Consider the following 14,877-nt stretch of genomic DNA (forward strand, 5'->3'; position numbering starts at 1 on the left):
TGTTCTCCACTGTGGAGAAAAAGCTAAATGTACATGGTGATCCCATTTCAAGCCTAGTTCTCCTAATCTAAAAGCCTTTTTTTTTTTTTAAATCAAGTCGCTTTTCTTTTTCCTTATCTGCAATTATTCTATTCTAAAAAGTAATCAAGAAAGCAAAAACATGTACATAAAATTCTTTGCCTAGCTAATCTTGAAAGTCTATAATCTGAAATAAAATGTGGTTATATATGCAGAGAATTTCTTGTCGCAGGATTATCCATCCCTTTCAATAATTTCCTCTCGTGGTACGTAGAACCCGAGTGGCATAAACTCTGTAAATTCTAGGCGCATAAAAGTAGCCATGTTGTCCATGTCATCTTCTGCGACTGCCCTCTCCAGCACTATTTAAACCCCACAAAGGTGGTGTCCCTGGCCAACACCATGAACACCATACTGCAAGAGAAGAAGATCGATCAACGGAGATTCTGCCAAGCTTAAGACCTTCAATTTGAAGGAGCTAGGTGAAAGGGAGCTCCATATTCAGATTGCATCTCTTCTGAGGTAACTGATCAGAATCTTGCCTTACCTTTAATTACCACCGTTTTCATCCGTCGGACAACCGGCCGTGGGAATGATCGGCACCGGAAGCCAGAGGAATCGAATAGTCGACGGCCCAATCGCCGTCGATTGCAGCAAGGACGTCAGAAGCTGGAGCTTGATTCGATCCCTGGTCGAGCTCATGGTCCCATGTTGTGTTCCTCACTCGATGTCTTACCCACCATCGGAGGACGCCCAGTCCACTCTCGGCTCGACCATAACAGGCACGTTCTTCGGCTACAGGAAGAGCCGAGTCAGCTTCTGCGTCCAGGAAGACTCCGGCAGGGCCCCCTTGCTCCTCCTCGAATTCGCCATCCCAACCTGCTACCTTGCCAAGGAAATGCGGTCCGGGCTCCTGAGGATCGCCCTTGAGTGTGACCGGCCCGGCGGCCGTGCCGGATCCCTGTTCTCTGTGCCGGCCTGGACCATGTACTGCAACGGCCGGAAAGTTGGGTACGCCATCAGGCGTCAGATGAGCGAGACCGATGCATCGATCCTCAAGATGATGCGGTCGGTGTCGGTCGGTGCTGGAGTGTTGCCAGCCGAGTCGAAGTCCGGCGATGGGGAGCTCATGTTCTTGAGAGCCAGCTTCGAGAGGATCGCCGGCTCACCCGACTCCGAGTCGTTTCATCTGATAAATCCTGACGGGAACTCATCGCAGGAGCTGAGCATTTTCTTGCTAAGATCATAACCACAAGAAGATAAACCGAATTGCAGGAGAAGATATAGACTTTGCAGCTATATATTGCTCCAAGTATATTAAAGGCCTGTATAAACTCTCGATTACTAAAATTAGCTTCCTGTATGATTTTGCTTTCTTTTTAATGACGGAAAAAAAAGTTTCCAGCTAGTAAGCATTGTATGCAAACTTTCGATTTCAATACTGATAATCTATGCTTAATTATGAACCTAATTAAAAACTCATCCTGCTAACGGAGGCACGGTGCAGCTGGTTGGGCTAGGAGATTGCTTTGTCTGCTCTCTATTGCAATTTAAGTCGCTATGTCCTTGTGTTTGATGGGGTGCAAGTGAATCGTATAAAGCCGCTATCACTGATGTTGAAGCAATACCTTGGCAGCCTTACGGCCGCTTTTCCGAACAGTGGGTTATGAACTTTCTGCTCGAAAAGCTCACTAGCTAGCTTCTTGCATGCCCCCAAAAAGATGAAAGAACCTTGATTTTCTACCACAAGAAGATAGTCTTAGTTTAGTTGGAGACGCCATCCGACGCTCGGAAAATTGTGGCCTTCATCTTTTTGGGTTCTTCATTGTAAATGTTCGTGGAAGTATCCATGAACCAGGCATTGGTGCTTGATGTTAGATTAATTTGGCCAAATGTACAAGTGCCTGCTAAAGCTGTGCTGGAAAGTATTTCATGATTGTTGATGATAATGTACAAATGGACCCCAGATCTTTAGCCACAGCCGGCTAAGCGTGGGGGCAATGAAAACAAAGGGGCCGCTGTTATATTGGACGGACTTTGGTAGCATGACGCAGCCATATATATATATATATATATATATATATATATATATATATATGATTTCCCACGTTCCCTACAAGCACTAAAAGCTGCAAATGGAATTGGCACGATATTGATGCATTGCTTCTTTCCATTTGGCATCTCCATTAGTGCTACTTTACTGGACTCTTGAGTTAAAAGGTCTACTGTAAGACCGCCCAAGGCCCAAAATAGCCTTACACCTTGAGAGCATCAGCAAGAGGGTGGGAGGCCAAAACATGGCACATTAAAATGGTGTTCCATGTCAAAAGATCAAGAAGTCGCTAGAAAAGTCTGGCTCTATCTTGGAAAATAATTTTTCGTTCTTTTCTTTTTGTTATATTGTGGCAAGTATATTTGTTTTAAAAGGGAACCAACATGCAAATTTAAGTGTGGCAGGGGCAGTACCCGAGATATTGAAAGCAGGTTTTGTATTACAAAGGGTTAGATGAAAACTTGAGCGCCTCATTCACTCACCGGAAAGTATATAAGTGTATTTTTTTTTTTCATCAAAAAATAATAGACAACGGAGACACTAGAAAGTATATAAAGTGTATTCTTTTTCACCAAAAAATAATAGAGAACGCAGAACCTTCATCCGCCACTCTATTTTGTGGTCTGTTGTTCCTCTTCTCGCACTCTTCTTTTACGAACGGGAAACCAAGACGGCCATTCGACAAAATACATGATTATTTCTTGTAACATCAAACGTATAGATGTGCTTAATTTAAGTGATGCATCATAAATAAAAGCAACTGTGATATTTTTTCTTTTTTTTTTTTTGAAAGAAAAGGTGTAAAAGGAATTGCTTCTATTGCACTTAATATTTTTCCATAAGCTGAATCGGCCAGTGAAGCGTTTTTCTCAAAAAGAAAACAAAGTTGCCAAATAATTAAGTTCTTATTGGAGAAGCTTGATAGAAGCAGCTAACTCAGGAATACGGTACTCTGCAAGCTGAACCGCACGAGGCATCCATGATTTGCCGCTGCTTCTTTTGTTTCCTCTGCAACTTGCCCAACAACTTTCTTCTTCTTTCTCTTGGTCTCTTAAGTTTGTGGACCCAAAGTATAGCGTGGTCGTGTGCGCCTGTCTTAAAACCATCAATGTCACAAATTGAGAGTGGGTTGGTGTAAGATCGTAGCAAACGAGGCATGAGTCCCCGAATGGCACGGGCGGGTGGAGCCTGGGAGGGCGAGAGGGCCCTCTAGGCATCCGTCATCTTTTGAAATTTAAACAATTCATAACTTCTGCATTATTTTTCCGAACCAAAAAATAACTCTTCCGACCCCTAAGATTTTGATAAAAAAACAATGTGTCCCCTTTAGAATTTCCATATATAAGACAAGGCCAGCCCATTTACGTCTACCAATTTCCTAGCTGCAGGTTGTGACATAAACGATTCGCCTTCAGGTTCTCCAGTGCGCCCTGGTGAATTCGATATAGCAGTATCATTTGTTTCTGAATTCAGATCAGAACTCAAATTTGAACGCTACTTCCAGAACTGAAATCGGTTCTCATGAGGAACATTAAATGTATATATATTCAGCTCTACCAATATATATATATATATATATATATATATATATATAAAATATTGTGTTAATCTCTCACTGCAATGCAAAATGAAAGTCGACGACGCCTGTTTATTAGTTTTGTCACAAAGTGACCGCCAATCCCACACAAGGACATCAGTTATGTGCGTGTGCTGTCTATAACTGAGGATTGTTTAGGCAATGGATTTCTACGAGATTAAGTTTTTAATAAATTTAGCAATGGATGTCATCATCACCTACAATTAGATTTCTGATGACGGGCCATACAAATGTAAAACTTGATTTCTACCAATGATTGTTGCCGCCACTAAAAATGTTAACTCAGTATGAAAAGCTCCAGAGGTCTCTAAAAAGTGACGGATCAAGCTGGAAGCACCTAGAATCTGTTGTGTCTTCTCTTTCTATTATGCTTGTAACATAATTCACTGAGCTATAACTTTTCTGTTGTATTATTGGCCATTCACTTTATTCTTTTCCTTGTATACATACATATTTTATCATCATCAACAATAAGCTAAACAAGAAAGAAACTTTTCATCCCTCTCGCAATAGCAGCTTGCTGGGGGATGCGGCCCCCTACCTTTATTAAACAAAATGAGTTATACAAAAAAAGGGAAAGGATAGCAACAGAAAAAATCTGCTATCCTTCAGGCATAGTATACCCAAAGGCTGACTCAGCTCTTTCAGAAAACAACTATCATGACACTAAAAACAGGAAAAAAACTAAAGAACAGTGAATGTTAGCTTGCACACAAAAAAACATCCCTCCACTCCTTCACGTGGGAGGTAATGAAGGATCCAAAATCAGCTGTAGGATGATCTCTTTCAATCTTGACATTGTAGTGGAAAACTTTGTCAAGCATGTGGAACTCCGATCATATTCTACTGCCATCATAATGTTGCCGTATTCTCCAGACAAGGGCTTCGATCTTAGTGCAAATAATAACACAACTGCCATACTCCTTATGATACCTAAACAATTTATCCATCACCTCCAACTCACCAGCGAGTACCCTACCCCTAGGACTCAACAATATAGCATACCATTCGCTCCATCACTGAAATAGGAGTTTCCAGCAATCCTCAACTTCCCAGTGATTTCGACATGTGTAACCTCAAAGAAAAGCATATTAGAAGGTTCTTTGCACCTGGCAGAACACATAAGATTGGAAATGGCCCAACTTCGGACAGTTCCTTCCGTTTCCTTGGTCCATTTGATACCCAAGAAAATGGCCACACTTGTTGACCATATATCTTCATTAAAATTAATAGCTGCACTAGGTTTGTCTTCATGCATCAGCCTATTTCGATGCCACCAGATTCGCCCCCAAACAATAGGGAATGTGATTCTCCAACACACCCTCAGCCACCCGTCATGCACCTTCTTATGCATCCACCGTTGAATTTCAAACTGGAAATTGCGAGTGGGTGAATTGATGACGCCGAACTTGGCCAAGATCCATTCCTAAATTTCTCTGGCTACCTCGCAATGGAGGATAACATGTTCGTTAGTTTCTTCAGCTTTTCTGCAAAAAAGACAACAGTTAGCAAGTTGAAAACCTAGCTTCTTGATTCTGTCTAAAGTGGGTAATCTGCCCTCGCTTGCAAGGAAGCTGAACCAGCAAGCACTAGATGGAGTTTTTCCTTGCCAAATGTATTTCCTCCAGCTCTCTCTTTCTCCCTGCTCCCCTAGTATGATCAAGAATGTTTCCAACTCCAATGCAAGTTTGATGGTTGTCACTCCAAACAACCTGGTCAGTTTCATTAAAAAGAAGGATGAAGTCTATGTTGCCAATGAGGCCTATGCACACATCCTCAATATCATTAGTGTCCCCTCCTGCTCAAGAGCACCTTATTTTTAACTAAGATATTGAGTTCCCTAGCAATATTAAGAGAACTGTCCCCACTAATCCGCTGGATAAGTGGGCTACCCTGTCAAGGATCGAGCCAAAAACAACAGCGGTTACCATCCCCAAGCTTACATTCTATCTTATCTTGAATAAGTCTCTAGCCCCAAATGAGCCCCTTCCAGCCCCAGCTACCTCTAATTGACCCATTAAGGGTCCAAAGGCTATTCTTCTGAAGGTACTTATTTTTGTACACCTTGAACCAGATGCCATCATCCATCAAGAGTCTGCTATACCTGCTAGCGCGCGGTTCAGGTCCTCCATTTTGTGGAGGCCAATGCCCCCAAGATCATAAGGGTTACACAGTCTAGCCCAGCCAATGTGGTGGATATGCCGAGTAGACTCGCCATCATTCCAAATGAATCTCTTGCATATGTTTTCAAGTTTTATATGAATTCTACGAGGAAGACGGAAGACCATCATCCAATAGTGGGGGAGGGTAGACAACACATATTTAATAAGGATTATATGCCCAACAAAAGAGAGAATGAGAGCTTTCCATCCTTTCAACTTATTTTCTATTTTGGAAAGCAGTGGACAACACATGTCCTTAGTCTACCACAGAAAAAAGGTACTCTAAGATATTCAGCTGGAAGGGAGCTCATCGGCCATTGAAGGATGTTTCTGAGATCCTCTACCCTACAATGCAGAGTTTTGTCCACGAAGTTAACAGATTTTTCTTTGTTCACTTTCATACCAGTGAACTTCTCAAATTGCTCAAGTATCTCTTCAATGGCACAAAAGAGCTTATAGAAGCCTTAGAAACCATGAGAACATCGTCTGCATACATAACCGCTCCTGTCTCTTGGGAGACATTTCGGATCCTGGGAATTTGAATGTTCTTGTTTCGGACCTCCACTTGAATACGGCGATTGAAAATTTCCATAACGAGAATAAAAAGGTATGGAGATATCGAGTCCCCCTGTCTGAGTTCTTTCGAAACAGTGAACCTATCCCCCAAGCGACCATTAATCACCATCTCGTATGACACTGAAGTGACACATTTCATCACTAACTCTATCCATCTGGGTTGAAATCCCAACACATGCATGCTATTCTACAAAAATTTCTAAGAAACTCTATCATAAGCCTTCGAGAGATCCAAGTTAGAAAGCAACCCCCTTTTGATCAGAAATCTTTTAAATTAGCGATCTCATTTGCCCATAAAATGTTGTCTTGAATTTGCCTCCCTTTAGAGAAAGCAACTTGGTTTCTTTGAACTAGACGCATGATGACATCCCTCTCATCCTGATAACAAGAATTTTAGCAAATAATCTTATAAATGGTGTTGCATAAGGATATGAGCCTATAATTCTCAACCCTGATGGCATTTGATTTTTTTTGCTATCAAGCAAATCATGGTGTGGTTAACACTTCCAACAAGTTTAGCTTTCAGGAAAAAAAACTTGCATAGCTGCAACCACATTATTTCTGATGATGCTCCAACAATCCTTGTAGAAATAGTTCGGGAAACCATCTGGGCCAGCAGAACTATCCTTGTCAAGACTCTTGACTGCCATACATATCTCCTTTCTCATGATTGGTCGTAACATCCATTGGTTCTCTTCATCGGTAACCATGGCTACATCAGACCCCAAAAGCTGCTGGAAATAAGAGGTACAAGCCTTCAAGATATTGACCTCCTCTGTATGTGTTTCCCCATCAACTTCGATGACTGTGATATACCGCTTAGCCTTACGACTGTTGGCCATGATATGGAAGAAAGAAGTGTTTTTGTCCCCTTCAGCAAGCCATTTAATCAGAGACCTTTGCTTCCACATAACTTCTTCCATACGAAGGGCCTCATTGAGCAAACCTCTGACCTTATACTCTTGTTTAGTAGCTCCCCAATCCCCACTTTCAACAAGAAGCCTACTCTGGTCTAGGCGAAGACGAAGGTTCTCAATCCTGCTCTTAAGCCGACCAAACTTCTCCACATTCCATCTCAACAAGGCATCTTTAACTAACCCTAGCTTCTTACGGAGTCTGATCATGGTGAAGCCCCATTTCCTTCTTGACTCTATCCAGCCCATCAGAATCCATGATCCAAAGCTTGAAAAGCCTGAAGGGATGACGACCCTTGTTCAGTGTGCCATTCGTGAACGTCGATATATTAAGAAACTGTGATCGGAGGTGGAAGAAATAGAGACCTTCAGCGTTTCATTACCACCAAACTCGAAAGCCCACTTATCATTCACAAAACACTAGTCAAGCTTACACAACACAGTATCTGACCCGTTTTGTGATTAGACCACGTAAATTTCTTGGAGGGATCTTCCACTTCAGACAACCGGTAGGAGGCAATGAAGCGATTGAAGGTCAACGAAGATCTAGCTACAGAAGGAGCTCCCGTTTTGTTCCAGCTACCCATCATTGCATTGAAGTCCCCTATGACCATACATGGGCCATTAATCCTGAAACCACTACCTCAAGCCTAATAAGGTTGTCCAGCCTATCCACAAGCCTCTTAGGCAAGTAGATACCAAAGATAATAGTTTCTCTGCCATCGCGAAGGTCCTTCAAGCACATACAAACCCAATATGTGTCCACAATATAACTAAAAACCTGCACAACATTCTTCCTTTAGAAAGACATAATTCTATCCATACCATTAAGCACATTATCATTAGAAAAAAATCATATTCAGTAAAGCTTTTCATAGTAGCATGCAACTTATGAGAATCAACCATAAAATCAGAGACGAACCCAATCTCAGGCTTCGCTTGGAAAATAATATCTCTCAACTCCTTTTGAGCCTCCATCCTAGCGAGACCCCAGATATTCTAGTACAACACTTTCATGAAAAGGAATTGGGGTTATTATCATGAGGCTTGCATGCCTCCATAATGTCCCGATAGGAGCCTTCCCCTTCAACAGAGATGGCCTCCTCAATATTCTCCAATTGAGCAACATTCCCCTCTATCCTGACCACCATCTTCCTCTTCTTGGAACCACGTGAGTGAGCCATAAGGAGCTCAATCAGGCTAGTAGCCTCTGGGAAGTCTCCCCTTCTTCACCCTACCCGTGTATCAGATACCCTTTTTTGGGCCTCGCCTACTATTGACAAACTTGTCATTGCATAAAGGATCCGACTCCGTAGAAACACTCGAAAATTTGATTACCGGAGTCTCCCTCTTCTCTGGGGACTTGTTGGGGCTGGCTTCTTTCTCCCCATTCAGGTTCAAGGAGAATTCAAGAGGCTTATCTTTCTCTAAATTATAGATCATGCTAATATGCATTAAATTGGCAAAAGGGTTTGGGTTAGTTACATTACCTCCTACCCGTCGATTGGAGGCTGTACTGGTAGAAGCACGGCCGCTGTTATGAACCTTGGTTTTGCCTTTTCGCTAGGTGGCTTCACGGTCCCCGACCTTTCTTTGTCTCCTCCCTGGTGCTCCCGTAGAGGATCGGTTGTTGACTCCTTCATATTCGCCCCTATCATGTCGCTCTATGGATCTAACATCCTATTGTCTTTCCTTCTCAGCCTCTCCACTGAGGACTAAGAACCAATTGGCTTCTGTCCTAGCCGGGTTAGGAGGTTTGTGTCAATTTTCCGTCTAACTTCTGATTAAAATCTTAACCTTAGTCCACTCATCCCTGTTAATTTCCTCCTCACTCTTAACGCCTTGAAATTTGCACTGGTTGGAGAAGTGGGAAGTTGTCCCACACCTGTGGCAATAACGAACGCAGTTCTCATACCAAACTTCCTGAGTATGGTTATAGACCCCATCTACAACGATGGAGATATTAGGAATCGGTCGGAAACTCAAAGGCACTTTGATGCAAATGCATGCATATCCCAACCTCTCCATCTAGAGGGTGCAACTATCAGCTCTCATGAAAGACCCTCCCAAGGCCTGTGCTATGAACCTACAACTGTATTCTGCCCAAAAAAACCGAAGGAAGTGCCGACAAATGAATTCAAATGGGCACAGACTTCTCCTCATTGATTTTCATTGGCATTCTTGGTTTCTACCTGCTTGCAATTAAAAACCGACCACCAATTGACCATGTTCGGCGTCTCAGGACCACCAGCAGTTCTTCCTCCGAGGAAACCCTCACCAAAAAATGGCCATTGCCGGTGATGGAGAATCTTGGTTTGGCAACTGACACCCACATCCTTCTTACCTGTTCAAAGATGTGCTTGAAGTCCAGACCAACATTTTGTCGCCCCCTGTACAAACTTGCAATGGCTGAGAAGCTGAACCTCTGTTTCATCTTTTGATAGACTTCGCTGGGAAGGGTGATGTTAACCTCATTCCCATACCTTACCACTGAGGCTACCGGCTAATCGGCTTCCTCCTCTGCCCTGCCCCCATGAACCACATTTGCCCAGCTCTTACCTTGAATATCATCTCCTCCACTCGTTACACTGTGCTGCCCAACAGAGCCAAGATGCCCTTTCTTGGGCGAACCTGCTTCAATCCCCTCCATAGCTGCTGTAGTGTCGCGCTCAGGTCTCTCATCCCCAACATCATCCTCTGTCACCTACCGCCCCTGATTTTGGCTGAACGATGAAACATACCTCTCTCGCTGAAGACCCTACTTCACTTGATGTGCTCCAAGATGGGGAAAGGCAGAAACATCCTCCAGATCCATCGCTTCTGCTCACCCCCCCCCCGACAGGAGCCGGGGGCCGACCACATAAGCGAAACCCAAACCCCACTCTCTCCCCTTGCTCTACGCCTTGTTCATCCTTATGCTCTGTTCTTGAATGGTATCAAAGCATTGACCCATTTACATGTCATAAAAAGCAATTGCTAACTTGATCAGGCTTCTGGTGAGTGGTTGATCATTCTCTACATTTGTTTCTTGAAAGATTCACAGAAACAGTTATACATGTGCCTGTGGTTCTTTCAACTTGATCTAAGAAATTTGTGAGTTATTTTATTCTGTTTTATCATGGTAACTATTGTTGATGCATTTCCATATCAAAATCCTCCAAATTGCTCATCGTTGAAGAAACTGAAAGTGTGCCAAACTTAGTAAATTCATATCCCCTCACTAGAGAAAATTATATAACATGGAGTATATCAACGAACATGGCCTTAACTTCAAAGAACAAATGCGGATTTATAAAAGGATCAATTGTTTTACCTGGTCCTACTGCATCGGAGCACGACATATATTTTGGTGGAGGTGTAAAAAAGTGGTGCTTTCATAGAGAATTAACTCATGAGTGAGAAATTGTTTATGGTGTTTGTAATCACCCCAAATTTTTTCAAAATTTTTGAAGATCCGAACTAGATCCAAGTTCAGATCCAAATCGAACATTTCAGGTCCAAAATTCGAATCGCATTCGAAACGACAAAATTTGGGCATCGCGCATACAAAGACCTTCCCTTTGTTTTAAAAAAAACTCATTTCTCACGCCGAAATGAGTTTTACACCCAAGTCGCACGTTCGAACGAGTCCACAACCATTTAAACCAAAATCGAATTTGGAGCGAGTTCAGAGTCGCTCAAAATGGAGTCGATCGCCTATTTTTCTTTAACATTGAACTCTTTTTTTTACATATTTTCAATAAAACTGAACGTTAAAAAAAACGTAAGTATTATTCAATTATATTTAAAAAATAATACTTACGTTTTTGCGTGTCCCGTGAAGCGCAATCGCGCGACACACAGTCGCGCGACCGGCTCTACGTTCGCAATAGCGCCCGACGCTGTTGCGTCCAGGCGCTGTCGTCTTCCCCTTTCCCCCTTCCTTTTTGATGAAAAACTGCCTTTTAGGAGGCGGTTTTGGTCTTTTTGATTGGGCAAAGGCTGAGCTCACTTCTGAAAATGTTTTTACTTATTTTTCAAAATAATTCAAAATTATGTGAAATTCAAATAAAAATGTTATAAAATTCAAAAAAAATCAAAATTTAGGATTTGACTCCAAAATCCTTTATAAATACCCCCATAATCCCCCCCCCCCTCTCTTGCGTATGAGTGGCTTTTGGGAGAAACCCTAATAATCTATATTATTATCACTTGAAGACTTAGGGTTTCTCTTGAGCTCTCTCTCTCTCTCTCTTCTTCTTTCCATTTCTCATCTTCCTCTCCAATTTGGAGCTACAACTCTCTTGGAGACATCCTCTTCATTATCTTGGAGATTCTTTCAAGGTAAGTCCAAGATCATTTTAAGCATTGTTGTTCATTTTCTTAAGTCATTTCTCATTAGAGGTATGTAATTATCATCCTTCTCATTTCTCTCTTATTTTCTTTTTTTCTCATCTTCATCTTTCCATGATCAAAGAAGATAGTACTCAATCTCTTTTTAGAGACAAGAGGCTATACTTAGGTGTACCAAGAACATGGAAAGATGAGATGATATTTCATTTCATGATTTAATCATGTTTCCTCTTTATTGAATATAGTATTGTTTTTTTCTTCATTTTTCTCTCATATTCATTTCCTCATGGCCAAAGGAGGTAGCACTCAACCTCTTTTTAGAGACAAGAAGCTACGCTCAAGTGCACCAGAAGCATATAAAGATGAAATAATCTTTCATTTCATCAATAAATCATGTTTTCTCTTTATTGAATATAGGATTGTTTCTTTCTTCATTTTTTTCTCATCTTCATCTCCCCATGGCCAAAGGAAATAGCACTCAACCTCTTGTTAGAGACAAGAGGCTATGCTCAAGTGCACCGGGAGCATGGAAAGATGAGTGATCTTTCATTTCTTGATTAAATCATGTTTTCTCTTTATTGAATATAGAATTGTTTCTTTCTTCATTGTTCTCTCATCTTCATCTCCCAATGGCTAAAAGAGATAGCACTCAACATCTTTTTAGAGACAAGAGGCTATGCTCAAGTGCACCAGGAGAATGGAAAGATAAGATGATTTTTCATTTCATGAATAAATCATGTTTTCTCTTTATTAAATATAGCATTATTTCTTTCTTAATTTTTCTCTCATCTTCATCTCCCCATAGAGAAAGGAGATAGCACTAAAACCTCTTTTTTAAAAGCAAATACCCTCTCTAATGTGGCTTTGGAGATTTAGCTTAGGCTCTTGCATGAGTCCAACTCCTTTCCTGCCTACATCAAACTTGAAGTCAGCTATTTTTCATTTCTTGATTTTTAATCTCATGAAAATATGTATGCATATACATGCCATATATATATATATATATATATATATATATATATATATATATATATATATATGTGTGTGCACATGATGATTTTCTTCCATTTCTCTCTATCTATGTTTTCATATTTTACAAATTTTCATATATACATGAATACATGTGTATATGTGTTCTGTTTTCTATCTCTTGAATCTTTTATCTCTCTTTTCAAGACAAATATCTTTCCTTATAAATTTTCTTATACATACACATATAAGTATGTATACGTATTTCACTTTTCCTCTAAAAATCTCTCTCCCTATTCAAATCAATATCATTTGTTACAAATTTTCATATATGTGCATATGTGATGGTATGTACATGTATATATACATCATTTTCTATCTCTCTCTCTCTCTCTATCTCTATGGAAGTCTTTCAACTCTTCCATTATTTCAATATTTTTCTCTTGTCATTTAAGATTTTAATTTTTCATTTACTAACTTCCCTAAGACCATAACTCAAGTAATGACCCAATATTGGATTCATGCTTAATGGCCTATACTCTCAATCCATTTTCAGAAACTTTTCTTTTTTTTATACATGATATTTATCAAAACAAAAATCTTAGATGAATGTTATGGTAGGAATGCTCTTAGATGAATGTTATAGTAGGAATGAATGATTTTTCTTTCCAATCATATAGGATCAATGCATTCATGCATTCTCACGCACTTTATTTCACTTATGATCACAAGCACCTCTTCAAAAGAACTTAAGCAAAATGAGATGGAGCTCTAACTAGATGGTAACAAAATTAGAGCAAAATTTCAAACCTACTTAATGTCTTAAGAGAACACTAAAGTATTTTCAAAATGATTTTTCAAGTTTTCCAAATGATATTCATAAGGGTTTTCCGATTTTAGTTTTTCTCAAAATGTCTCACATTCTCAAGTGATCCTTCAAGAATCTTTTCAAAAGTTTGAAACATCAAACTTTCAATATTTTTCTATACCGCATTTAGAATAAAAAAGATGTTTAAGTTAAAATAAAATGCATCAATGATAAACATAGCCCTTGGGTTGATTGACCCAGTAAAGGTGCCGAGAACAGTCGATCCTCGTACCGACAGGCGAGAACTTGTCTTTCCTATTTCAAAACAAAACCTCATTTTTCTAGAGCACTCCAAAACCAACCAAAAAATTTGGGATGCAAACAGTGTTTTTCATGCAACATCTGCCAAAGAGGTGTATGAGTTTATTTATGTGACTGTCTTACACAAAGCACGACATTAGAAAGTTTCACGTTAAATTTACTCCAAATCATCAAGCTCAAGAAACGCTATTTATTGTTGCATATATACAAATCTTACTGGAATGAGCTCACTCCTTACGAGCCTCTACCTGTGTACTTGTGGTGCCATGAAAAAGTTTGCTGAGAAATAGCAAGAAGTTAAAGTCATTGAATGTCTTATGGGATTAAATGGTATCTACAACACAATAGAAGGACAGAACTCTTGATTGATCTTTCATTGATATGAACGGTTTATTCTATCTTCCACACGGGAAAACAACAAAGGAGCTAGTCTTCTCTAGTCTTCTCTTGCAGTTAACTCAAGTTCGCATCAATATAAAGTCAAGAATCCTAGATGCCAACAACTTGTTTGTTCTTATTGTCACTTGACAGGTTACATATGATACAAATGCTGCAAGAAGCATGGCTACTCCATTTGGTTACAAACTTGTTGGAAGAACAATGTAGAAATTAAAATGAAACTTCATCAAACTCAGTAAGGACTCTTTGAAACTCAGTTGATGCAATGATTTCTTCCAATGCAAGTCAGATTTATGTTGCTACTAATGTTGAAGCCAGGAAGGGTGTTGCTCTTATTCTAACTATGGAGAAATATAAACAATTGATTCAGTTACTCAAAGACAAGGCCATAAACCCTCAAGTAAACTTTGTTGGTTCATTAACCTCTTTAAAGAATGTCTAGATCATTAGCAGTAGTGCCGGTGATTACATGATATCTTATCTCTTCTTAACTGTGTTCCCAAGCTTGATATTCTTTTTGCTCTTCATTTGCGCAATAATGGTCTAGTTCATGCCACTCATCAAGGGTGTACCAATATTTCACTTAACCTGATGTTGGACAATGTCTTATTCATTACTAACTTTAAATTCAGTCTTCTTTCTATCAGTCAATTAACTCAGCTTTCAACCACATATTAACTATTGACTCATCTGGTTATGTCATATAGAGCTACAACTCCAAAATGAAG

At 40.2% G+C, this 14,877-nt stretch overlaps 1 protein-coding gene across 1 annotated transcript; it reads left to right on the forward strand.

Moving 5' to 3' along the window:
- The first annotated feature begins 384 nt into the window (after window positions 1–384).
- Window positions 385–1,426, forward strand: LOC116267009 (protein MIZU-KUSSEI 1-like). Its single transcript, XM_031648556.2, has one exon. The coding sequence runs from the start codon at window positions 611–613 to the stop codon at window positions 1,265–1,267; it is 657 nt and encodes a 218-aa protein (XP_031504416.1). The 5' UTR covers window positions 385–610; the 3' UTR covers window positions 1,268–1,426.
- Window positions 1,427–14,877: the final 13,451 nt, after the last annotated feature.

This window comes from Nymphaea colorata, chromosome 1 (genome assembly GCF_008831285.2).
Source record: "Nymphaea colorata isolate Beijing-Zhang1983 chromosome 1, ASM883128v2, whole genome shotgun sequence".
Taxonomy (NCBI): domain Eukaryota; kingdom Viridiplantae; phylum Streptophyta; class Magnoliopsida; order Nymphaeales; family Nymphaeaceae; genus Nymphaea; species Nymphaea colorata.

Bases quoted from the DNA above. Each gene is read 5' to 3' on its own strand.
- LOC116267009 (XM_031648556.2), top strand. From the start codon at position 611: ATGATCGGCACCGGAAGCCAGAGGAATCGAATAGTCGACGGCCCAATC.